The sequence below is a fragment of the Garra rufa genome, chromosome 9 (assembly GCF_049309525.1).
Source record: "Garra rufa chromosome 9, GarRuf1.0, whole genome shotgun sequence".
NCBI lineage: Eukaryota > Metazoa > Chordata > Actinopteri > Cypriniformes > Cyprinidae > Garra > Garra rufa.
The window spans coordinates 12,406,025-12,432,840 of record NC_133369.1 but is presented as its reverse complement, the minus strand read 5'-3'; the positions used below and the strand labels follow the sequence as shown (position 1 = coordinate 12,432,840).

Here is a 26,816-nt window from a genome sequence, read left to right as displayed (position 1 = left end):
ACCTTTTGCGCCTCAGACAGTTTTTTGCACTCTTCTACTGTTTTTCCCAGTTTGACAAATGAATACAGTCTAGAACATGACAATAATTGAGCATTTTCAGCAGCAATAATCAGCTAAATGTGCGAGTTTCATTTGGTTCAGTGCCATTGTTTACATTTAGTGCCGCCAATATGCCCGTTGATGTGGCATCATGAAAATACTCTATTCTATATCTGAAGGATTGTAAAGACTTTGTTTAGCAGCAGTTTAATCTATTTTGTAACTGTCTGCCAATACAAAATCAAGCAGCCCCTTTAAAGGAACACTCCATTTTTTTTGGAAATAGGCTCATTCTCCAACTCCCCCAGAGTTAATAAGTTGAGTTTTACCGTTTTGAAATCCATTCAGCCGTTCTCCTGTTCTGGCGATATCACTTTTAGCATAGCTTAGCATAGATAATTGAATCCTATTTATATTACTGCACCTGCTTTGGCCATGTTACGGCAGCAAACTTCCTTGACTATTACGCCGGAATGGAAGTGTAGTTCCTAACCTTATCAGCCTAGAAAACCGCATCTTTACGTTTTCCGCTGGTATTAGTACACGATATAACTACAGAAGAGTTAAGTTTTAATTACCGAAACTCGTTGGTCATTTTTGAACGCAATGCTATATTGGTCTAATAGGATTCAATGATCTATGCTAAACTATGCTAAAAATGATATCACCAGAACAGGAGAACGGCTGAATGGATTTCAAAACGGTAAAACTCAACTTATTAACTCTGGGGGAGGTTAGGGAATGAGCCTATTTCCAAAAAAGTGGAGTGTTCCTTTAAGAATTGCACAAATCTCTAAAAACACAACACAGGAGACAAGTAGTACATTAACATTTGTTTTATTAAGTCATCATAAGGCCGCTGAGTAGTGTGCAGATTTCTTAAACAGAAACAAATGCCCTGTGTTCAGAGCACTGCCCACCAAGAACTCCAGATTACTGACGCCCGATAAGGCACATTTAGAAATGTCGGATCCATCACCCCACCTGAGTAATGCGCAGCCTGTCATCTGTACATATCAAACTAGATCATTCATGGCTGAACAACAGAGTTTTCTAAGTACCTTCTATAATGGTGATGTGAATAGTTATCAAATATAAATTCTCAATGTGAAGAATAAAAATCTCGAGTCACCTCTTACACCCCAAAATAACTCAAAATCAAATGTGTTAACAGTCATTACACTCGGGTGATATGAGCCAACAGACTTACGTAAAGGACAGATTTACTTGACCATTAACAACCACCTTAACCTTTCAGAATTAAGAAAAAAAGACTACTAATGTTAAGCAGGAAAAAAAAATAAAACATGCTCATTAAAAAAAAAAAAAGTGATATGAATTTTTTGGTATCTCTGCCGGACTTCCTTCAATGAACCAACACTATTTTTATATTTCAAATGACCCATCACAAGCTCCCAACAGCATACAAACTAGTAAAGCAGGGAGAGATAACGCCGCCTTTCACATTCACACAAAGAACAGCAGCATTCGAAAAACAACAGATGATCGAGTTCTCTCAGTATCACAAACACGTATTTGAGATTTACGTATCCACACGCGTACTGATCTATCTGAAGCATCTGTGTATCTGGTGACTGGACTGTCAGAGAGTCTGTTTCACCATGAGACTGAGCACAGATGATGTTTATAGGTTAGAGAGGAACAAGGAATGGCAAATGTAGGTTTAAAAATTCCCAGTGGAGGCCATTTAGTCTAATTTTCAGAATTGATCTCTCTCCAAATTGTAAATTTAAATGTTTGAGGAATTTTTTTTTTACTGATATTGGCCTGATTCATAAACAGCAAGCAAATTGTAAATTGTTCGTAACCATTTCAATGTAAACTGAATGGAATAGTTGTATGATTGCACACAATTAAAAGTAAATGCATGCAAGAATGAACGCATTTGACTGAATGCAATGATTTTCTAAAGAATGGTTTATGAACAGTAGCGCATTTATTTAATGCAACAATTGACATTAAGAATGATTTTGAATCGCTATGACAATTTATGCAAGAATGGTTTTACATGTTAGCAAACAAATTCAACTGAAAGCAACAATTTGCATGAAAATTTGTGTGGTCAAATAGATTAATCGCAACTTTTATTTTGGATGCAATTAATCACGATTAATCGATTTAACAGCACTAATAAAAATGCTTTGTTGTTAGTGCATTCAATGCATTGCAACAATTTAAGAATAGATTTATAAGAATGGTTTACAATTTAAAGCGCATTTGATTCATTATTTAAGATTGTTTTTTAAATATTAGCGTTTAACTGAAAGCAACAAATTAGTGCTGTCTAGTCGATTAATCATGATGGTTTACATAATGTGCATGTGCCTCAAATATATATATATAAATACAATAATATACATGCATATTTATTAAATATTAAGTTATATATGTACTAATATTTATGTGATTTATTTGAAATATATACATTATTTTTTTTCTTAAATATATGCATTCATGTATAAATATACACAGCACACACACATTATGTAAATAAAAACTTATTTTGGACGTAATTAATTGTGATTAATAATTTTGACAGCACTAATAAAAATGTTTGTGGTTGTTAGCGCATTCAGTGCATTGCAACAATTTAAGAATGGATTTATGATAAGAATGGTTTACGATTTAAAGCGCATTCGATTCATTTAAGATTGTTTTTTAAATATTAGCGTTTAACTGAAAGCAACAACTTGCATAAAAATTAGTGCTGTCTAGTCGATTAATCACGATTAATCGCATTAAAAATGTTTACATAATGTGTGTGTGCCTTGTTATATGTATATATATATATATAAATACAATAATGTACATGTATATTTTATTAAATATTTACAAAAAAATATTTTAGATGCGATTATTCACGATTAATCAATTTGACAGCACTAATAAAAATGTTTACGGTTGTTAGCGCATTCAATGCAACAATTTAAGTATGAATTTACAATAAAAATGGTTTACAATTTATAGCGTATTCATTACTTAAGAATGATTTTACAAATATTAAAGCATTCAATTCAAATTAATCTAAAAATGGGTTTACGAACCTTAGCGCATTCAATGCAACAATTTTATCGAAAAAAGGTTTTATTTATGGTTTAATTTAACGTCAGGCTATAATTTACATAATAATGGTTTCAAAGTTGTTAGTGAATTTGATTCATTACACCAATTTACAAATGTAGCACATTTACTTCCAAGCAACAATGTAAAATGTTTTTCACGAATGTTAGCGATTTTCTTAAAAATGGTTTATAAACAGTTACACATTAATTTAATGCAGCAATTTACATTAAGAATGATTTCGATTACACAAATTCATGCAAGAATGGTTTTACACATATAAGCCCATTAAAATGGTTTCAAAGTTGTTCACGCATTTGATTCTTTACACCAACTTACAAATATAGCGAATTAGATTCAGAGCAACAATGTAAAATGGTTTTATGAGCGTTAATTTTTTATTTGTTTAATTGTTATGCGTTTAATTGTTTATTTAATGGGACAATGTACTTAAAAATGGTTTTACGAACAATTTATGCTTGTGTTTATATGAGGCTGAAGGTCTTTCTTTAAAGCTTTCGGATAACAAGGTAAGTGCATTTCAAGGCAACTCAAATGGGAATATGGGACAAAGGACTTCCGAAGTATGTACTTTTCACGAAGCCAACCAAGTAGACACAACACGATGCGATCTCCACAGACTTGACATTCTCTCACCAAAAGGAGAGATACAGCTACATTCAGCAAGCCTATTGCTAATCCAAAGCAAACCACACACAACCAGTCAATCATAAAAAAATAAACAAAAATCATGCACCTAAAATACAATGTGTTGAGTAATTCATGGAAATGAGAGGAAGCATGTTGATTATAAAAGCCAATGTTATTACTAAGACAACCAAAGGCAGTTATGACAAGTTCGGAATAAAAAAAAAAGAAAAAAGGAGAACGTCAGTATATGTAGAGTGGTTATTACTACTAAAGAGGCCAGTTCTGCCGGAAGATATAACAAAATGTCACTCCACCCGCCTGGATAACAATACAGTACATAATCAAAAGTACTAATTTACTGAAGAGGAAATGCACCAGACTCACAGAGTAGTGCAGCAAACTATGTTGCTTATGCAGTACATCGGCCTGCTTCACTATTTCCATCACTTGACAGAAAACAAATTTTACCCCTCCCTAAGAGACGGGCTCACCCAGTGCGGGCGGCCAAAACTATGCTTCAGTTATCATGAAAGAGATGTAAGGAGCGAGTGCAGCTTGATTCTAAGGCAACATAGGTTTTTAAATGGTGCCCATGGACACAGAGGATACATGAAGAGTCTGTCTGTCAGGAAACAGAGTGGCCCATCACTGAGTCTGCGAAGCGGTCAGTGTGTGGACCAGTTGATGAAGTTTCTGCAGCATCCTGACTGATAAAGTGAACCAGTGAGCACAGGATCAAAATGTCATACTTTGGAGAACGAGAGAGAAAGGACAGAGAATCATGGGACCACTAGATGGCACCGCCATTACAGAGGAAACAGAAGGTCTGTGGTGCACTAAAGGCATGATGTCCCGTGAATTCACTAGCCATGTGCATGTGGGTGAAGTGGTCTGCAGGCAGTGCGTCATTGGCGCTAAGACTTGTGCCTCGGGGATCCACAAGAACGCTGGGAGTCAACTATGAAGCAGGCTTTTTTTTGGTCGGGTGCAGGCCTGCCTCAGTGCCGACGTTGACTGTGATGTTGGTGTAAAGCAGGTGGTGATCTCGGGATATGATCTCATACTCCACCGTGTTCATACCGTCTTCTCTCCACGTTTGCCGGGTCTTAGCCAACATGTTAAACCTGAATGAGAGGAAACAGCTTGAAAAGAGGAAGTACTGGGACATGTCATATAAAACATTACTAATGTTTCTGCCCACATCATTTTGTTGATGTGATCGCACCTTTAGAATGTTAATGTGAGGTTTTACAATCAAAGACTACAGAAAGATAATAAAACATCCTGTCAGTTGTGCATTTATCAGATGGTCGTGAAGCAATTTTACCTTTTGGGATTCACTTCATTGCCTTTGTCGTGCTTGTGTTTGATCATCTTATATCGGCCCACTTTTAGAGACGGACGACTGATCACCATACCTCCAAGTGAGACCCTGAGAAGATAAAGAAAGTTAGACAGTGTTGCAAAAAAGCAGAAGAGACTCAGAATTGGATTGTGGATGCATTTGAAGAACTGGTTCGCATTCAGTTCATAAGTGTGAATTTAATTGAATTAGCCACACTCTACAGGAAGCTGAATTGCAATTTAAATCTGAATAAAATTCTGTAAATTCCTCTTCCTGCCATTCTAACTAATTCAACACAGGTAATGTACTTTGGGAAGTGAGGTGTTCTTTCACTGTGGTCCACCAAAGTTAATTTTGTAAATGTGATAAAACACATTAACATTTAAAAGTTTGGGGTCAGTAAGATTTTTTTTCCCCTTTTGAAAGAAATTAATACTTTTATTCAGGAAGATTGCATTAAATTCATCAAAAGTGAAGACATTCATATCCCGTTTTCCATGAAAATATCAGCAAGCACAACTGTTTTCAACCTTGACTAATAAAAAGAAATGTTTCTTGAGTACCAAATTAGCATATTAAAATAATTTCTGAAGGATCACGTGAGACTGAAGACTACAGTGATAATGCTGAAAATTCAGCGTTACCATCATAGGAATAAATTAAACATATTATTATAAATTGAAAACATATTGAAATAGAAAACAGTCATTTAAATTGATATAAGATCTACCAATACTACAGTTTTACTATGTTTTTAATAAACAGTAATATGATGAGCATTAGAGACTTTTAGAAATTTTTACAGATCTCAAACTCTTGAACGCAAATATATACAAGTTAAATACAAATTCTTTTAAAACTTTTAAAAAGTTCACTTCCAGAATGTAAGTGTACTCATTCCCTTGACATCTAAGATGTACATGTCTTTCTTTCTTCAGTCACAAAAATTTATTTTTTGCGGAGAACATTCCAGGAATTTTCTCCATATAGTGGACTTCAATGATCAACGGGTTGAAGGTCCAAATTGCAGTTTCAATGCAGATTCAAAGGGCTCTACACAATCCCAACCGAGGAATAATGGTCTTATCTAGTTAAATGATCCCTCATTTAAAAATGTATATACTTTTTAACCACAAATGCTCTTTTTGCATGAGCAAAATATGCAAAAAAAGGTAGGGTAGGGCGAAAAACTCCATCTCATTTTCTCACCCAACTTCATCCAACATTGTTGTTTTACCTTTTTCAGTAAAGGGCGTTTGATTTTCTTTGCACATTCGCTTTGTAAACACTTGGTCAGTACTTCCGCCTACGTAATGCGTGCATAATTACGCAATGTGCAAGGTCGAGCTAGTGCAAGACGAACATTTGTGGTCAAACACTACAGAAATTTGTAGTTTTTGTTGTAAATGACCAATCATTTCACTAGATAAGACCCTTATTCCTTTGCTGGGATCATGTAGAGCCTTTTGAAGCGCCACTGAAACTGCAATTTGGACCTTCAACCCACTGACGTCCACTATATGCAGAAAAATCCTGGAATGTTTTCCTCAAAAACCTTCATTTCTTTTCGAATGAAGAAAAAAGACATGAACATCTTGGATGACATGAGGGTGAGTAAATTATCAGGAAGTGAACTTCTCCTTTAAAAGGTTATCAAGTCAACATTTCAAGTCTGTTTTGACAATCTTTGCTTTTCAAGTTAAAAATTACATCTATATGAATGTCTTAGTATTTCAATTAATCTTAATTGTACAGCATAACTACATACTACATTCCATATTTATTTTATTTGATCCTCTGCTTGTGGCTGACCTTGTGAGCCATGACTCAGCTATAATTTTTGCAAACATCAGACGACACAATCTGCCTCTATAAAGCAGGCAGTAACACTGTCAGATGTGGACACTCAAGCTTTGAAGTAGAGAAGCTAGAAAAGACTGGTGGTTCACAGCCAGCTGCGTCTCAGACAGACAGATCTCCTCCCAAACAGACCTCGCCATTAAAGTACACACACACAAATCATCTGTGCACACACTCAACCCCTCCAATGCAAATAAACACAAGATCCCCTGTGCTCACTCACCGAACACCAATGTCATCGTCCTCACCGCCCCAGCCCCAGTAATTGTTTGGGAAACCATTCATCTTGAGGTACTGAACAGGGGACAGAGCCGACACTCCTCCAAAATACATCTTATAAGGCAACCTGAGTGATAACAAGGAGAAATGCACAATAATATAAAATGTCAAGGTTTTAGTGTTTCTTCAACTATAAGAGTCATTTATTTTTGCTACTTTTGAAATGCTTTTAATATATAGATTTTGTGTGGAAATCCATGAATATTTAAATATCTAATTTTTAGTGTACACAACATGGTAGCTTACAAAAAAATTTATTTCACAAATGCATGTGTTTGTAACCCGATCTAATGGTGTGTAATGTATGTGCAGGTGTTGAAGTGAAATGAATTCAAATGAAATGCAGCTAGAGAGCGGGCAGAACACTGACTTGTAGCCAAATTTGTCCATGGCAATGGCAGCGTGTTTGGGGTGAGCGTCGCAGACGTAGGTGTTGCGGTCATCCTCGGGAATGAGGTCCACGTCATGAAAGAAGAGGCAGTCCCAGTCCTCGTCCCTCATGGCTTCACGAAATCCCACGTTCATCAGCTTTGCTCGGTTAAAGGTGTAATTACCAGCCTATGCACACAGACCGCTATTGTTATTGAACAATTTATGGTGATAGGAACTGAACGTACAGATTAAAGCTATTATTTAGTGTCTGTAAAAAACAAATAAGTCCTTATAAAACCAGTTACACAAGTACTGATAAAACAAAGCATACAAACTCAGACATGTAGCCTGTGCATACATTTCTACTCATAAAAACAGGCTGAATCTATAATGTGGTCAGGATTTTAAGAGAGGAGATTATTAAGGATTACAGTCTAATCCTTGGCCTATTGACGTGAAGTGGGAATATCAAAGTCAGGAACATAAGCAAGAAAGATGATTTTCTTTTCGTGATAATTCATGGTTTTGTAGAACAGCATTTATTTGAAAATTTGTTCAAAATGAAACGGTCACTTTTAAAGTGTTATTTTAGTATGACTGACATTTCTTTATAGTTTTTGTTGATATTTTGAATTTTACTCTTTTGATGTTTAATATTTTAATTGTAATTTTACTTAACATTTCAGTAATTGTTGTAATTGTGTTTAGTAATTTTATTATTTTTATTAGCTTTTGTTTTTTTATTTTGTTTATATTTTATGTATTTTAATACTTATTTATGTTTGAGTTAACTTTCATATAGTTAAGTTAACTATACTTTTTTTTAATGACTCCTTACTGAATAAAAGTATTGTATATGTATATATAACAGTAACCTCATGTTCTCTGAGAGGAGTGCAATATTGTAGTGATATCGGAACTTCAACGGTTTCACTGCTTGTATCACTTTGCTTGTGGTATTTCTCACAGCGAGTGTCATTGCAGAAGCCCAAATCCACTATAATTTTATACATAATATCGCTTTTGTCAAGGAATGTCGTTTTAGAATTTTTTTTTAGGTGAGAGCGTACTTGTTTAGACTTCAAATACGTTGTTTGTTAATAAAAATAAAGTCTAGTTGAAAATTTGCTTCAATATTTTATGAGATTTAAGCTCCAGGGCGTCAGCAGCCACTCAGCGCTCATGAACCCGTCGAGAGCAGTCTCACCTCGGCCAGACCGTCTGGAATTTGCCAGGGTAAAATCTCATCACGTTACATTTTATGTAAATTTAATGCTGTATATCAAGAGTGCTGCCTTTGTACTTTTGACTGAGTTGCCTAGCAACTTTTCATGACTATTGTTTATTAAATATTATTCAATTGTTATTGTTAGTCAATATTTTATTTTAATAATAGTAATATTTAATAATAGTATTTAGTATTGAGAAATGGTGCGTGTTCGTGATGGTGATTTTAGTTACATTATTCTGCCATTAGGTGGTGAAAAAAATACTTTTTAGGAGTCGGCAGTAAAGACTTTTATATTGAAAGAGACTAAAACGGTTGTAAACAAGGAAGTTATTTTTACTTTCAACAACACCTTGGAAGAAGCAGCCAACAAATGCACTGAGCAGCGCTGTCATCGGAAATCACCCTTAACAGATGAAAGGATAAGTACAACAAAGATTTGTCCTCAGCGGACATTCAAACTAATCTTTTAGTGCAAATATGAGATTGAGCTGAAGAATGAAAAACAGGGAAGACAGGTCTGAATCTGGCACACTATTGTATTAGGATCATTTTTGTTCACTAAAATGAAAGATCAGCTAGAGGGGAGAGCAAACGATGACCAGCGGTTGACCTGTCAAACTGAGTTGTACTCGTTTGTATCTAGATCGGCAGATATAACAGGATAAAGTGATTACAACTGGCTCTGACAGGAAACAGCAGGAGGCACAGTTGAGTTGTACCATAATAGAGCTGCATATTGAATATGTAACTAAGCAACAAATACATCTTTGCACAACATGTGAAACTGTGAGAGCAGTCTAAAATTAACACTGACCAAGTGCCAACTGAGAATGAAATCTTCTTTGGCAACCGTATAAAATAGACATAATGTATGGATTAATCTAGGGTTTGATGTAAGAATGATAGTCTGACCTTTAGTGACGTGAGCAAATCAAATGACAAAAAAATGAATCGTCTACTAGAGAAAAGCTCAGACATTTTTCAGAAAAACAAGTGATTAACAATTTTTCCTGGAAAATGTACCAATAGCAGCTTAACTAAAAAGTTGTCTCCATTTTATTTCATTGTCATACTTCCTCTATGTGTCAACACTTGAAATGATCACGAGGAACAAACTTGCAAACATTTGCTGAAATTTCACTGAGAAACCGTCTACTGGGAGTCAAAATACAATTCCATGACCAGCCAGAAATATTTTTAAATTGTAATTTTTTCAAGTGTTCAAGTGATTTCTGCATCAGCAAATTAAATCACAACAATATTAACAGGTTGCAGACGCACCTGGTGAATGACATAGATGCCATAGCTGAGCTGCTGACGCTGCAGGAAGGGATGCAGATAGTAGAGGAGGAACTTAAGGTGCTGCTCCCTATTTCTGTGGGGAATGATTATTGCAGTGCGGTGGCGAGCCTCACAGTTTGGCGGCCTATAGCGCCCTCCACGGACAACAAGTGGATTCTTCCTCTCCACCTCAGCAAGCGTAAGCCCGGAGGGGAAAGTGACATGAATTGGTCCACCTAAATAAAAGAAAAGAGTGTGAACAGGAATATTTGCTGGATAAGTTGACGCATTTGACTTTGGTTTTAACAAGGTCTGAAAACTCTAAAAGGAGGAAGCATTTCAGTTAATTCATGCTTATTTATTTTGAACCAAGGGTTAACAGACAAAGTGGTTTTATTAGTTTGACATGTAGACACTGGAAAACTGTTGGCATGACTGAACTGTATTTGCAAAAACTGCTATGGTTTAAATGGAAGAAAGTATTAAAGTATGTCATTTTAGTATCTAGCTAATATGATATTGCAGTGGAAAACCTAGTTTAGTTATCCAGGACTAAACCCAGATTTGACATACTATCCATGACAATTCATTTTAATTATTTACAGGGTTCCCATATCTTTTGACTACTGAATTTTTCATTACTTTTCCAGTATTTTTTTGTGAGTAAGGGAGAAAACCCATATATAAAGAAACGTTTCTGTGTTTTGTTCCCTCAATCACAAAACTAGAAACTGTCATGAAATAAATATATATATATATATTTTATTCAACCAGCAAGAAATGACACAGACGATGTACAAGAGGCATCATTGTGGAAAAAATTATTACTCATCTTTAAATTTACATTTGAACAAAAAGTGGCATGTCCAAAATTATTCATACCCTTCTCAATAATTATTAGAAAAGCCTTTACTGGCTATTACAGCAATCAAACACTTCCTATAATTGCTGACCAGCTTTTTGTCTGCCTTGAGATGTTGCCACCAGCAGAGCCCAGATTCATCAGGATGGCCTTGGTGTTGATCCTTGGATTCCTTTTTTACCTCTCTCACTATCCTCCTGGCCAGCACAGTTGTGACTTTTGGCTTCCGACCACGTCCTCTGAGATTTTTCACAGTGCGGAACATCTTGTATTTTTTAATAATACTTTGCACTGTAGCCACCGAAACTTCAAAACATTCAGATATGGTCTTATAGCCCTTTCCCGACTTGTGAGCAGCCACAATGCACAGCCGCAGGTCCTCAGTGAACTCCTATGTCTTAGCCATGACTGTTTACAAATCAACAGCAGAGAGCTTCTGTTTTTCACCTGTTGAGTTGATTAAAACAGCTGTTCCCAATGAATCAGCGTAATTAGGATACTTTAGAACAGCTTGGACTATTTGGAATGGTATAGAACTTTGGATTTTCCCATAGACTGTGACAGTTTGCAAAGGGTATGAATAATTTTGGACATGACACTTTGTTCAAATGTAAATAAAAGCTGAGAAATATTTTTTTTCCACGCCTCTTGTACATAGGCTTCTCCCAGAAGATAATAAGACGGTGTCATTTCCGGTCAAAAATAACTTGCTGGTTGAATAAAAGTAACTAAGTCAGTATATATACACACACACACACACACACACACTGATTTTTAAATGTGTTTTTAAGAATTCTCTTCAGTTATTTTACAAACTTTCTAACACAATTTGGAGGGAGCTATCAAACTCACCAATCAGAGGAGACTGCTTGGGGCAGTAGGGCATGTCCTCTTTATTAAGAGCAGGGCCCAAAAGGGAGAGGTTGGCGTAAACATCCGTATGGTTGCGTCCACCTGTGTGTCCTGTCGTAGAATCCGGCTTGCGGAAAATCCGGAAAAAATATGACACTCTTTTTTGGTAGCCCTCTCTTGAGAGAAGAGCCATGACCACTAACTGGACGCCCAAGAACATGATTAAGTAGCGCCATTTGGACTGCAGCGTGTACATGGTGACAAAATTGTTCGGTGTACCACGTTTAAGAGTCAGATGAACAGTCTGAGTGAGTTTAGGTTGGATATGTTCAAGGAACTGAACTCTACGGCGGTCTCATTCCTCGTATCTCAGATGCTTCAGACTTTTACTCGCATGCAAACCAATGAAATAGATATGTCTTGGAAGGCTCTAAAGGCGGCAATGTAAACAAATCAATTGTTTCAAGGACTGGCAGACGGATCAGATATGTGGAATAGATGTAAACAGTTCGATGAAGCACAAGGCACTTCAGATGTGATGGATGAAACTAAGAAGGAGAGGTATCATTTATTCAAACAGACGGGTTGCAGGTTGAATTAGATTTGCTTTGCTCACTGGTAGTCCTATTAATATACAACTCCAAATGGAAACTCCCAGTGGCCCTCTGGCGTTTTCATGATTCAATGATCTACTGAGCTTCCATCAAGCTTCACCAGAGCTGTAGGAAGTGGAAGGATGTGTCCACTGGCTGAAAGGAAACGCGTTTTGTTCCCAGAAGGTCCTCAGCAGCAACGGTCCTGTAAAAGTCTCATGGTCCCTACAAAGTAAAGCGTGGTGGGGGCCACAGAGGTCCAAGATATTGTTTGGTAGTATGTTGGTGTAAGATATGTAGATGTGGATATGTAGAAGGGGAAAACAAAGAGGAGGGGGAGGGATGATATCCAACACCCCCAGCTATTGTCTCATTCTGTTGTCGTGCAGGGGGAGGGTTCAACACCCCGTCCAACGCCAGCTGGTCCAATGACAGGAGTCACTGTCTGAAAAACAAAGAAGGAGACATGAGGAGTGACCCAGAACAGAGGCTTTACAATATGTTAAGTTTGTTTATTTGCTTCCGTACTCCATACTAATTCACTCAGTTTACAAAGAAAAAAAATATATATATATATATATATATATATAAAATGTAAGTAAAATTTTGAAATATTTTTACTATTTAAAATAACTGTTTTCTATTAGAATAGATTTTAAACTGCAATGTATTCCTGTGATCAAAGTTAAATTTTCAGCATCATTACTCCAGTCTTCAGTGTCACATGATCCTTCAGAAATCATTCTAATATGCTGATTTGCTGTTCAAGAAACAATTTTATTACTATTTTTATTAATATTTCAAACAGTTGAGTATTTTTTTTTTCAGGATTCTTTGATGAATAGAAAGATTTAAAAAAATATAATAATTCATCTTAAAAAAAACTGGAATAAATTATATTTTCAAATAAAAAAAGTTATTTTAAATACTAAAAATATTTTTTAATTTTACAGTTTTTGCTGTACTTTGGATCAAATAAATGCAGGCTTGGTGAGCAGATAAGTCTTATTTAAGATTAAAAAAAAAACATTAAAAATCCTACTGTTCAAAAACGTTTGACTGGTAGTGTAAATATATTTTATAAAAACATTATATTTTATAATTAATTATTTTTTATTATAATTAATGTTTTTTAGGGATAGAAAATACACACTACCATTCAAAGTCTAAGGGTCTGATTTTGTTTCCATTAAATTGATTAAAAAGGCTGTAAATTCAATTATGTTACAAAAAAATCTACTTGTTTGAAAAAAGTTCAATAATAATAAACAAAATTGAAATATTCAAATATGCATCCGTTTTCACAAAAATATCAAGCAGCACAACGGTTTTCAACATTGATAATATTAAGAAATGCTTCCAAGCACCAAATCAGCATATTAGAATGAATTCTGATTATCATGTGAAAATGTAGCTTTTCCATTACAGAAAAAAAGTTAAATATTTAAGATATAAGTATCAATTGCATTAATAAAAAGGAAAGGGAAAGGGGGTGAGTGAGGCCAAGTATGGTGACCCATACAAGGAATTTGTGCTCTGCAATTAACCCATCCAAGTGCACACACACAGTAGTGAACACACACACACCGTGAACACACACCCGGAGCAGTGGGCAGCCATTGCTGCGGCGCCCGGGGAGCAGTGGGGGGATCGGTGCCTTGCTCAAGGGACTCACCTCAGTCGTGGTATTGAGGGTGGAGAGAGTGCTGTACATTCACTCCCCCCACCTACAATCCCTGCCGGACCTGAGACTCGAACCTGCAACCTTTGGGTTACAAGTCCGAATCTCTAACCATTAGGCCACGGCTGCCCCCTTAATATTTCACATCATTACTAATTATGACTATATTTTTTTTATCATATAAATGTAGCCTTGACTAACAAAAAACTCTTCTTTCAAAAACATAAATCTTACTGTCCCCAAACTTTTGAACAGTACATTATAAAAATATATTATATATAAATAACAATAACAACAAAACAATAATAATAATAATAATAATAATAATAATGTTACTAACATCACATCATCATTATTATTTTTAAAAAAGACAAACAGTTTTAAAAAACACTTATGGCCAGTAAATTTCCTCAACTCACTCGTCAATAGCAGGTGTGGCAAAAAGTTAATTTTGGACCCTATGTACAACCGATGGAGAGCAAACACTACCAGCTTGTGTCACTCCCCCCTCCACTCCTCTAAAATGTGTTTAGATGAATAAAGCCTGCACTTGGTTCCAACATGGCTGACTTCCCAGACACAGGCCTTGTCCAAGGGGAAGAGGCAAACACCCTCAGCGGGAAGGCAGGAACTCTGTAAGATTGGTCCTGAAAGCCACATCGCCCCTGCTGGGAATTCTGTCCCACCACCACCAGGATCGCTCGCTGGAAAAAGAGACCTGGGGCTTCAAACAAGCTTCATTTAATCGGCCCGACACAGTCTGGAGGATCTATGCTTACAAATCAATTACAGCTCATTAAAACCACCACACACACAGACCAATAATCCTAATCTGGGGAATAGCACAGGGATTGGTGGATTGGCACGAAGAGAAGATGAGGCGACGGTGTGAGGAGAAGAGTCATCTCTTACTAATCTCATCTTCAGTCAATCCTTCTTACAGATCACAGAGTGGAGGCCAAAGAGAGAGGCGGTAGGGGAAAGGCTGGCGGAGATGCTGTAAATGACATCTTTCCAATGCGGTAAATGAGGTCAGAAAGCATGAGGTTTGACTTTGTGCTGACTAACACGCACATTCTGTCTCAACCCGTTAGGGTGGATTTTAAAAGTAATATTCTGAGTTGTTTTTAATCCATTTTTGACTACCTATTTGGGAAAATGTTGATTACCACAGACAATCAATTCTCAATATGGATCAGGGTGGGCAAATATTTTTGACTGTCAGCACAAACTCTCCAAGTGTTTCCAAATTTGCTCTTTTTAAAGAAACACGTCCAATCTGGGTCAGGAGAACCCGAAACTAACCATTGTGTCTACACACACTGACAAAAGGACAGTCAGGACAGGCACTGATATAGTTTCCTGACCTAAAAGTACACAAAACATGCTCCATTTTGAGATTTACACAACTAGAAGTAATGATAATCTTCAGTTCAGGAAGTCAGTGAAGGATTCATCATACTGATTCAAAGCAAGTAATCTACAAATGTATTATTATATAATTCCATACAGAGACAGTAAACTAATGAGGATGAAAAATAGGAGCTCTGTGATGTGGCGCTAGTGGTCTCAGAACTGTCCAAAAAAAAATAAAAAAATCAACTTATCAGCCAAACAGAAAAATGTATATGCTGTTGTGATAAAAAAATAAATAAATATTGGTCAATATATTGACCTAGTCCAAATATTGGTTGACCAAACACAGAAGTCATTTGTTGTGAATCAATCTACACTGGTCTTCGAATTTGTGTACAGTTTACGATTTTTTTGTTGTTGTTTTTGCCTTTTTATTATGATTGGATAGTAGCTAGACAGGAGTGTAGTGAAAGAGATAGAGAGGGATGGGATCGAGATAGGATTCGAACTCAGGACGGCCAAAGCGCAACAGCGCTGTATATGGGCCATTCTACAGAATTGGTCCAAAGTCAGAGTTGGAAATGTCTTAAAAAAAATTATGTATGCAAATTGTAAAATATCCAAGGTACATAGTTCTAGTAATTGTGCAGTTAATTCTTATTTAGTATTTTCAGAATGTTTTGGAGTATTTGTACTCTCCCCAAATTTGTCACTACTGAAAGACAGTAATAATAATTAAAAATTCGAAGAGTTATTTTGACCTGACTGATTTTGCTTACATCTATATTGTTAATTTATTTATTTTTTTGCTATTTTATTAAGATTTTTTCAGAGCTAAATCAATACCAATTTTAACAATATTTAAAGTGTAATTTATGAGATTTGTTGTATTCTGAATCTAATTTTTATTTGTAAAAGGCAAAAAGTTGATCATACTGATTTCAAAGTTTATGATTCATTAGTTTGAATATACACTGAACCAAAAACTATCATAACATATTAGCTGATAATTCAGTATACTTTATTTTTGACAGAACATTCCATGTTTCAGTAGTGACTACACATTTTTGGTAGTGACAGGTAGCGACCACATCATATTTTTTTTAACTTGCATACTAAAACATATTAAAATACAAAAAAAAAGTGTAACTGTACTTTAACTTTGATTATTTCCCCCAAATAAAGGATTATGTGTTCCTTTTTGTCACTAAATTCTTAAAAAGAAAGGTTCTTTATTGGCTTCGATAGTTTAATGAAGAAACTTGAACATCTATGGAACCTTTCAAATGAACAAATGTTTTTTAAAGATTATAATATAATAATAATGTAATAAAATAAAGATTAAGAATTTAACACATTTACCTCAAAATGATGGGGTCTATCTACTTACGCCTTGTAGCTAGAGAGGGGGGCACAGGGGCATTTCCTGATCATAATTGTGTAGATAAAATCAGTCTCAGCCAATGGACTCAAACAAACTGATTCGGTAGTGACATGACAAAAGTGGGACACTTTTTTTTGTACAAAAAGTTTCATAATGTACAAAGAAAAATTTAAAATAGATCTGCAAACAACTCGAGTAAAATATGATTTCTTGGCATCTGATATTCTGCAAAGAGGGAATCTAACTCATTTATAAACTGCAGTCAACATTTATCTCAGTGGTAATTGACAGTATTTACCAGATTTGGTAATGCACATTGAACTGACAAATAACCAGGATCCTGCTTTAAAACTGACTCTCTATCATAATGATCCCAACTCAAATGTGATGATCTCTGTAGCATTAATCATCTAAAAATTAATTGAATAATCTACAAAGAGGCACTCAAGAAAGCCAAAAATCCTTCTGGCAAGGGACACTAATGCAAAGTCAAGCGTAGCAGGTTTGTGGCCATTGGACTGGAACAAAGTAACAGTCTTACTAAGCCACATGGAGATGATAAGAAAGACGGACGATGCAACCAATATTAAGAGATGGAATGAGAATATTGTGTCCTTTTCTTGCCTTGCCAGTGCACATGTCCCCCCCGTCCCCCTTGCATTCTGGATTCAAAGGGACAGCACTGGCATGACTAACTGCATCTTCACAAGCCAAGACACACAATCTTTTATCTCCTTCCTTTCACTGTCCTCCTTTACACAGCAGCAAGTGTCCATCTTTACGCATAAGGCTACAATGTATTGTGCCGGAGGCATTTTATATTATTTTGACAAACACAAAAGAACAGGAAGTATGAATGGGTAAGTATAAAGTGCATTAACATAAATATACAGAGAGATCTTCCCTGCTGCGTAGCCTGTGGCGACTCGTGTGGCTTCGCTCAGCAGTGCAGCAGAGAGAGAAGTGAAGAACCGCATGACGCTTACACGAGGCACCAACAGTCTGGCCAAACTGAATAATGAGAATGCATCTGCGCTAACATCTAATGTGTCTCCACGGAGAGTGGAAAATTGTGTTAGACAGAGGGAGAGGCAGAGGGGCCGGTGAAGTACACTTAACACAAATATCTTTTAGATTGTTAAACAAGATTATTAACAGTCAAGAAATTGACCAATTTTGGCCATTTTAAGACTCTAGCACCATCAGCAGATAACTGTGATGTGATGATTGGGTAATTAACCAAAGTGGTCATTCTGTTTAATGTCTATTGAAAAAAATAAAACAGCTCTGATAATGGAAAGTTCGCTTTTTTCTTTTTTGGTTTTATATTAGATTAGATTAGATTAGATTAGATTCAACTTTATTGTCATTACACATGTACAAGCAAAAGGCAACGAAATGCAGTTTAGGTCTAATAATAAGCAGCAAGTGCAGGATATAGGTATAATTTATAAGTTATAAGCGCACTTATAGGAGATATGTTCAGGGAGAAACTATGGATAATATTTACAGATGAAAGTCCTGTGGGCATAATTTACAGGTGCTATTAATTACAATTAGAATGTACAAATAGATGAACATAATATATATATATACTTGAATATAAATGAATGTTGCATAAATATTGTGCAAAATGTTCATATAAATGTAGTTTTTCCACAATTTGTGTTAAAACTATATACACTAGTTTTTAAAAGTTTGGGATCAGTAAGATTTTTATGTTTGTTTAAAGTTTCTTATGCTCAAAGCTGTATTTATTTGATCAAAAAAATCCAGAAAAAAAAAAACAGTAATATTGTGAAATAATATTTTAATGTAAAATTACCATTTCCTATGTGAATATTTTTTTAAATGCAATTTATTCCTGTGATGCAATGCTGAATTTTCAGCATCATTACTCCAGTCTCAGTGTCACATGATCCTCCAGAAATCATTCAAATATGCTGGTTTATTATTGTTGTTGAAAACAGTTCTGCTGTTTAATATTTTGTTGAAACCTGTGATACTTTTTTTAGGATTCTTTAATAAATAAAAAGTTAAAAATAACAGAATTTGTTAATATAATAAAAACTGACAGCAAAGACTTGCATTGTTAGAACATTTCTATAATTTCTATTGTTTAGATTTCTACTTTGAATAAATGCTGTTCTTTTTTACTTTTTATTCATCAAAAAATCCTAAAAAAAAAAAAAAATATGAAGCAGCACAACTGTTTCCAACATGATTTAAAAAATAAAAATAAAAAAGTAATAATTTAAATCAGCATAATAGAATGATTTCTGAAGGATCATGTGAGTAATGCTAATGAAAATTCAGCTTTGCATGACAGGAATAAATTATATTTTAAAATGTATTCAAATATAAAACCACTATTTTAAATTGTAATAATACTTCACAATATTACTGTTTTTCTGTATTTTGGAAAAAGTAAATGCAGCATAAGAGAATTATTTTAAAAAATCATTAAAAATCTTTTTTTTTTACTTTTTAATGGTAGTATCTTTAGATTAAAATTAATAAATGTACTGATATTTCACTGTAGCAAATAAATATATGAATAGCTCATATCAGCACTGATCGGTAAATAAAAAAAATTATATAATCACAACAAGCTCACAGTTAATTGTTTGTACATATAAATTTGTTCTAAAAAACAGAAAATTTCCTTTTTCGAGCATCTGTTTAGGAACATTCCTAGACAATTACTTAAGCAACATGCTGATCTACAGGTATTAAAAGACAGTATTCAAAGAGAAAGAAGAGTGAATAAAAGTCGAGGGGCTTTAAACCGTTAGAATTCCTAGCCAAGTCAGCGAGACAAATGAAACCTTGGCTGGAGCTGCAGAGCATCTGGATTGCATGTGTTAGATTATGAGAACGGTAGAAGAATAAAAGAATTTAAGAACAGGGTTGGATTCCCTGGATCCTACAGCCTGCTGTCAATCAAATCTTAAGAGAAAACAATCCCTCGTTCTCCTGCTTCACTGTCCCACAAGGTCAACAGTCAATCTATCAGCCAATTCACAAACATCTGTCCATGTACAGCAAAGCATGTCCCTCCAAAGCCTACAAGATCACTCAAACTCACACCATCTGTACAGTAAGCCATATCGTACAAACCGCGCTGTCCAGCGGCTTTCTACAATGCTAGTATGTGGTTTCATAAAGCCTAAATGGCAGAACTTTTCAAACACGTAGACAAAAGACAGACTGTGTATTATAGGATGCTGAAAATTGCCATTCTGTACAAAATCAAACACAAAAGTTAAAAACAAACATCAAAAAGATATGAACAAATCCAATGCTCAATTCTTTTTTCAGACAAGTGTACTTTTTGTATTTGTGCTAATTTGAAATCTGTTTTTTGAAAATTTGCATCTCTGTGCTTTCATATCTAATGCAATATCCCATAATATTTTCATGTAAACACCACAGATGGAAATACCTGAAAACCAAATGTGCATGGAACCAGAAAGACTTCCTGATCAAATTCTAAAATGTAAAAAAAAAAAAAACATAACATTAAATGAGATTTAAAATAGCACAGCAGGGCACAAAGAGTTTCGCAATTTCACATGTAAAAACAAGGCTGAGCTTAAAGTGCGTCAGAGCAACTACAGGGAAAGAGGTCACACTTTAGGGACTATGGCATTTGGTTGTCAGAACTTTCACTCGGTCAAAGCCGGAGCATTTATATAACATCTCCGCACATAACCTGAAGGGAAAGTAAATGCTAAGCAAGCCGCACCAGACAGACTTGATGCAACAAAAAATAGGATCTTTTGTAATCGTACACAAACACCACCAGAGATGTTTGCATGAGCTATGGGTTCAAAGGCATCAAAGATAAAATATCAATAACCTGATCCGGAAGGGCATATAATAGACAAAGGCGACGCAGATGATCCTCTGTGATACTAGAGGATTTTGTTTGTGCCCGCAGCCACAGTACCAGGAAATATGTTCCCTCAGCTATATTACTCAGCCTACTAAAGCTGTTTATAAAGTGTCTCACATGGAAACAATAAGGGGAAATCGACTGGAATTCATCATAATGCATGAGAATGAAAAAGTTCATTCATCATTTGCTTTTTATCCAATAAGGCTTCATCTTCATAGACAGGACGTTACGCAAAAACCCTAAATTTCGACATGATGTGTTACATCCTACTAGGGCTGTAACCATACGCGATATGAAACCGAAATCGCGACACTCAGATCCACGATCCTGTGTCGCGGTGTAATAAGGGAGAATCGCGACACACCCAGTGACTACCTTTCCAATCATGTGACGCCTGCCTGCAAAAGTTGAGCTAGTTGAAGAAGAACGTGAGGAAACATGGCAACCAATCCAGAGATTGCAGACCCTCCCTCCTCATTTAAGTCAGCAGTATGGCAACATTTCGGAGCTGTATGATCCATAAAATACGGAGAAAGGCTATTAATAAAGAAAAAATCCAGAAAATGCGTGTAGTATAGCCTGCGCAGTAAAAATACAATTATGTGTAAAATGTCATAGTAAACTGCGTCTGACATGAAAACCACGCTAGTCATTGTCCCATAAAATGACAAATAGCAAATAACACACATAGTATTTTCATTACGTTTCATTTATTTTGTTTTTGTAAAGTAAATTGAGACCTTGTTGTTTGCGATACGTTTCCCCCGAGACCACGTCGCGAACACCAGCTCGACCGCAAAACACTTTCAACTATGAAAGAAAGCGGCAGCCGCTCAGAGATTACACCGCTTGAAGCGTCCCATGTGAAATGGCTTTTAAACGGTCTTCAGACAGAGCGCGAACACAGGCACGGGACCGTTTCAGAGCAGCGTCAGCGTGTACCGGATTGAGTCCAAAGAGCAAATACCCGTGCATGTCACCCGCACTGCACCTGACAGATAAATATTATTCCACCGTTACGTCAGTTATAGCGGTTCACCCGTCGGGTAGGACTCTGTTTCGCACACACATAGAATCTTGCATCGCTAGCAGGTTTAAAGAATTTGACATCTTGACAATTTTATCACTATCATGTTAAATTTAGAAAAAAAATTCAGCGACAGACAGACCTTATCAGTTGTTAATTTTAATACAGAAGGTTTTTATTAAACCTTAAAATGTGACCTTGTATGTAAAACTAAGAAAGCTATTGAAATTTGTTTTTGTTTTTTTAAATAAATCTGTTGGTTGATTTTCAGTTTCATGTTCTAATATTTGTTCAAAATATAGTGATACGTATCGTATCGTGAACCCAATATCGGGATGCGTACCGTATCGTGACCTAGGCATATCGTTACACCCCTACTTCCTAATATCCATATACTGCTTCAGGGTTCATGTGCTCCTAAGTAGGAGCATATTAATAAAACTTTGGGGACGCAATGAAAATTTATCAAATAATGGGTCTCTTTAATAAAGGGATACAAGGAAACATTCACAAGCAAAATGATTTCATTCATTAGAATACAAAAAATACACTAGGTTTTGAAATACTTCTGCCTCAAACTTTTTATACATATACAGTCAAACCCAAAATTATTCAGACACCAGATATTTTTGATATTTTTTTACTAGTGGGTGCAGGGCACTATAGTTCATTTATGTAAGTGAGGATAGCAAAATAAAAGTAAACTGTGACATATATACCCAAAAATTCTTTAAATAAGGACTACTAGGAAAACCAATAAAAATTGAGACCAAAAATTTGATTCGACATTTTGACCTGACCATGTTTTGTTACATACCTTTCTATCGACACAGTTTAACTCGAGTTCTTTTATTACCATTTTCTAAACTATAGACCTTTTTCCTGAGTAAACGATGAGCGCCGCCATTACGAATTCTAACGTCAGATTGAATGCTTTTCCATAGGAACCCATTCAAATAGTGTCCATCTGTTTTTAATGTAGCTAACGTCCGCTGCTTCGTGTCATCTACACACTCATTAAAGTAAGGCACTGACAAATGACGGTCATTGCGACATTGCCAAGTGATGGTGCTATGGAGCCATGTGCTTTTTAGAAACATTTTAATAGGTTTAACATTACTTTATTAGCTCGGAATATACCCTAATTTGACTAGAAACAATGCAGACCGGAAATGCAAAGCATTCTTTCAGTTAAGAGTCGGACTTACTTCCGTGTTCAGGAAAAACGTCTATAGCAAATAAACTGTGATCATGTGAGAAATGTTGAAGGTGTCTGAATAAATTTTGGTTTTGACTATATAAGGAGTTTATGCCGATACTACTAAAACCTATATTTTGATTTTATGTTATTAGACTTTCCTTTCTGTGAAAAGACAGGCCAGACAAAAAAAAAAAAAATCCCAATAATAACAAAGGACAAAAAAGATGCAGATCGCATCAGGTTTAAAACATTAGCCTGTTTCACACATACAGCCTTTACTGGTAAATTACTGTTAAGAGATCATGTGAGAACAGGACCTTTTCAAAAATATTAGTAAACTGATTCTGGCAACCTACCAATATGAGAAGCTGTAACATTACCAGTAAATTACCAGTAATGTGCTCTGTGTGAACACAGAACGATATTGCCGGTATGAGCATGTACAAGTTCAGAACACACTGACATTAGGTGTCTACTATGGGCCAATCGTGACATTATAATGTCTCTGAGCCAAAAGCAGCTGCATGTGAATGTTTGACACAAAAATGAAACATCAACAAAAACACTGACCGTGTTTGCAACACAACACTGGAAGGCACAGCCGTTTAGAGGTCATTGCCAGTTAATGATGTCACAGAATTTACTGGTATTTTGAAGCTGATGTGTGAATGTTGCTTTACTGGTAAAAAAGATGTCATTGAGTGAATAACACATTTTTTTATTTACCAGTAAAGTCCTTCTGGTAATTTTACAGCAGTTTATTGGTATTACTATGTAAAAAGTGCTATTGATGGTTGCTAACAGCTCATCCTTGGGCTCCGTAACTTCCTACTTCCACTCACTGCGAGACTACAACATTTCAAGAAACCTGCGGTTGGTAAGTGAGAAACACCTCATGGCACTATTATTAAGGGAGTTTGTAAATGAGATTTTGATTCAATACAACAGTTAAATAAATAGGAAATTATTATTAAGTGGCTTACATTGTCTGACTATAACACTATTGCCTGATTTTGCTCTATTTCTTTGTCAAAAATAGTCTGAAACAAGTCACAATTGAGCCGCTGCGCATCTCCACTCAAACACAGCGTTGTTTCGTCTATGAATGAACATACGTTTTCAAACGAATCTAGTGAAATGATTAAATTTCTAGTTCATAAAGACAGTCACTTCCTTTAATCCTAAATGAATCAGCTGTTCGAACAAACCAAATGAAAGATATAATTCAGTAATTGAATCAGTGTCTTGCCGCCACCTGCTGGCAGATTTAGTTTAAAGTATCTTTTCAGCTATTTAAATCATTTATTTTTTCCGTATTAAAAATTGTATATTTTAAACATTAATCTCAACATAAATTTATGAATTTGATTGCACACATGCCATCTCTGAGCCTCATTAAACACATAAAAATACACCTAGAAGCTACTATTGTGTTCTTCTGCAGTACAAATTAATTTTGTTAAAACTTATTTCATTTGATCGGTAACTTATCCTTACCCTACTTGTTCTTATTCTGTTGTTTTAATTAGAAATTTTAAAAAGTTCAAAAAAAAATTTAACATAATTTTGACAAATTTGACATAAAAGAATACATACTTTTAATAAAATTAGAAAAATGCTATTACAAAGGTTAAAAAAATCCCCTACAAATCATTTTAAGTAGTCAAATATCACCTCATAATAGGAAGGCAATTTTTTAATCAGATTTTTAGATTATTGTTTAGAATGTGCTCCTGAAATTTTGACTGTGCTCCTAAATATTTTAAGTAAGGAGCACAAGTGCTCCTAAAAAGAAAAGAAAAGCGTAGAGCCCTGCATCCAAGATAAGGGGTAGGGGAAAAATTCGACTCTGAGACGTGGACGATTCTGAATCGATTCACAAATGTCAAAAATCAATCACGTGAAATCAGACCGGCACCGTCTACATTAAAAGCTAGCATATGGCTTTGGCTTCTATGAAGTTGAAGGGGGAAAGACTGCATTGTTACTGGTTAGTTATTCAAAATATGCTATAGTCCACAAGCATTACTTTTCTATAAGAGCTGTTGGTACAGAATTCTAGCTTTTTTTTTTCGTATGAAAACGGTTTGTGATTTTGGTACAACAAAATGTTTAATTAATTTGCTCATTATGCACACTGGAGGATGCTGGTTGGAAGACTATTATTTTGTCAGTGGTTCAGAATAGACTCAAGTCTGTATTGCTACAAGCATGCTGCTACAGGCACATGTTTCATTTCCCGTTAGTTCTTTGTTGTTGACTTGCCAAATCACTTCTATTTGTTTTAATAATAAATGATTTTGGAAGTAAATTCATTATGGGCCATTGCAGACACTTTGCTTTAATAGTCAGACTGTGAGAAAAAATAAAATCTGTAACAAAAGATGCATCGATAATAGTTTCATAAATCACGTTGCAGCCCTCCATCATAATAGAATCGAATCGTCAGGTGCCTAAAGATTCAAGATGATCATGTCTTTCCTTCTTCAGTCAAAAATAATTTTTATTATTTATAAAACATTCCAGGATTTTTCTCGATATAGTGGACTTCAAAAGGATCGTGTGTGACTTTTCCAATGTGATTACGCAATGCATGAAGATGCGCATCACAGAGCTAGTGCAATACAGGCATTTGTGGTTAAAAAGTATTTTCAAAGTTTCGCAAGATTAGACACCCGCTGGATTAGACCCTTATTCCTTGGCTGGGATCATGTAGAGCCCTTTAAAGCTGCACTGAAACTCCAATTTGGACCTTCAACCTGTTGATCACCACTGATATGGAGAAATTCCTTGAATATTGTCCTCAAAACAACTTAATTACTTTGCAACTGAAAAAAGAAAGACATTAACATTTTGGATGACATGTAGTATTAAAGTATATTATCAGGAAGTTTTTATTCTGAAAGTAAACTTCTTGAACAATATCAGAAAATTTTCATTACAAGCACTTCTTGCGTTTATTTGCCTATTTATGTTAGATTGCTTGTTGTATTTTTCAATTGTCTGCTAAATAAATAAAATGTAAACAAAGGTTATAAACAAGTCTGAAATGCAATAGAACTCTTATTTTGAAATATCTATGCTTTATATTGCAGAGATAATATATTTACTTATACAACCACCTACAAAAATATTACAATATCCATAAACAGCATAAAGCAAACTGTGATTAACAGTAAAATGATTAACAGATAATTCGCCATAAATGCATGATATTTATTAGCTGCAACTGACGTGTTCAGACTTTGAATGTACAGTGCTCATACTGTTTTGCACTGTATTGTGATTTCCATTTCCAACCCCAAATTTACCTTAAATTTTATTCAAACAAATGTCTTTTTTATTCGCACACATGCTCCCAGATTCATTTTACTGTTCACACACATCTAGTTTTACTGACAAATGCGAACAAAATGCTCACACTGTCAAGCCCTGTGTCTGTGAAGCCAAAATGTTGGACTGAGCCTCAGTACAAAGCATTCCGATGAGTCAGTAAACCTGGATCTCATAATCCAGTGATTGAACAGGCATCAGAGCGCAGCTTCCATACTATGGTGACAGCAAGTACACAATGCCAAACTCTTCTGAGGCTAACTAGTCTTTAAATGCATCTAGTTGGTTAATCCCCTTGTTACATAAGAACTGCAACTGACACAGATGCCAAATATTATTAAACAAGTTCAGGAACATTCAATTCTTTAGAAAAACTTCAGAGTTCTCTAAAACTGTTTCTCAAAGTAAGAATGTTATATGGTTAGCAAATGTTTTCCTTTGACTTTGCATAAAGCAGAAATTACCCATTAACCCTTCTTTTGACCTT

At 35.3% G+C, this 26,816-nt stretch overlaps 1 protein-coding gene across 1 annotated transcript in view; it reads right to left on the bottom strand.

The window, feature by feature from the left end:
- Positions 1-860: 860 nt before the first annotated feature.
- The window catches only part of LOC141342626 (beta-1,4-galactosyltransferase 3), a 28,721-nt gene continuing 2,765 nt past the window's right edge, over positions 861-26,816 (bottom strand). The window contains exons 2-7 of the mRNA XM_073847122.1: positions 11,854-12,891; positions 10,140-10,375; positions 7,626-7,813; positions 7,200-7,322; positions 5,099-5,203; positions 861-4,895 (exon numbers count right to left, since the gene is read on the bottom strand). Of these exons, the coding sequence (XP_073703223.1) occupies positions 4,730-4,895; positions 5,099-5,203; positions 7,200-7,322; positions 7,626-7,813; positions 10,140-10,375; positions 11,854-12,109 (1,074 nt within the window). The 5' untranslated portion in view covers positions 12,110-12,891 and the 3' untranslated portion in view covers positions 861-4,729. The remainder of the gene's footprint in view (positions 4,896-5,098; positions 5,204-7,199; positions 7,323-7,625; positions 7,814-10,139; positions 10,376-11,853; positions 12,892-26,816) is intronic.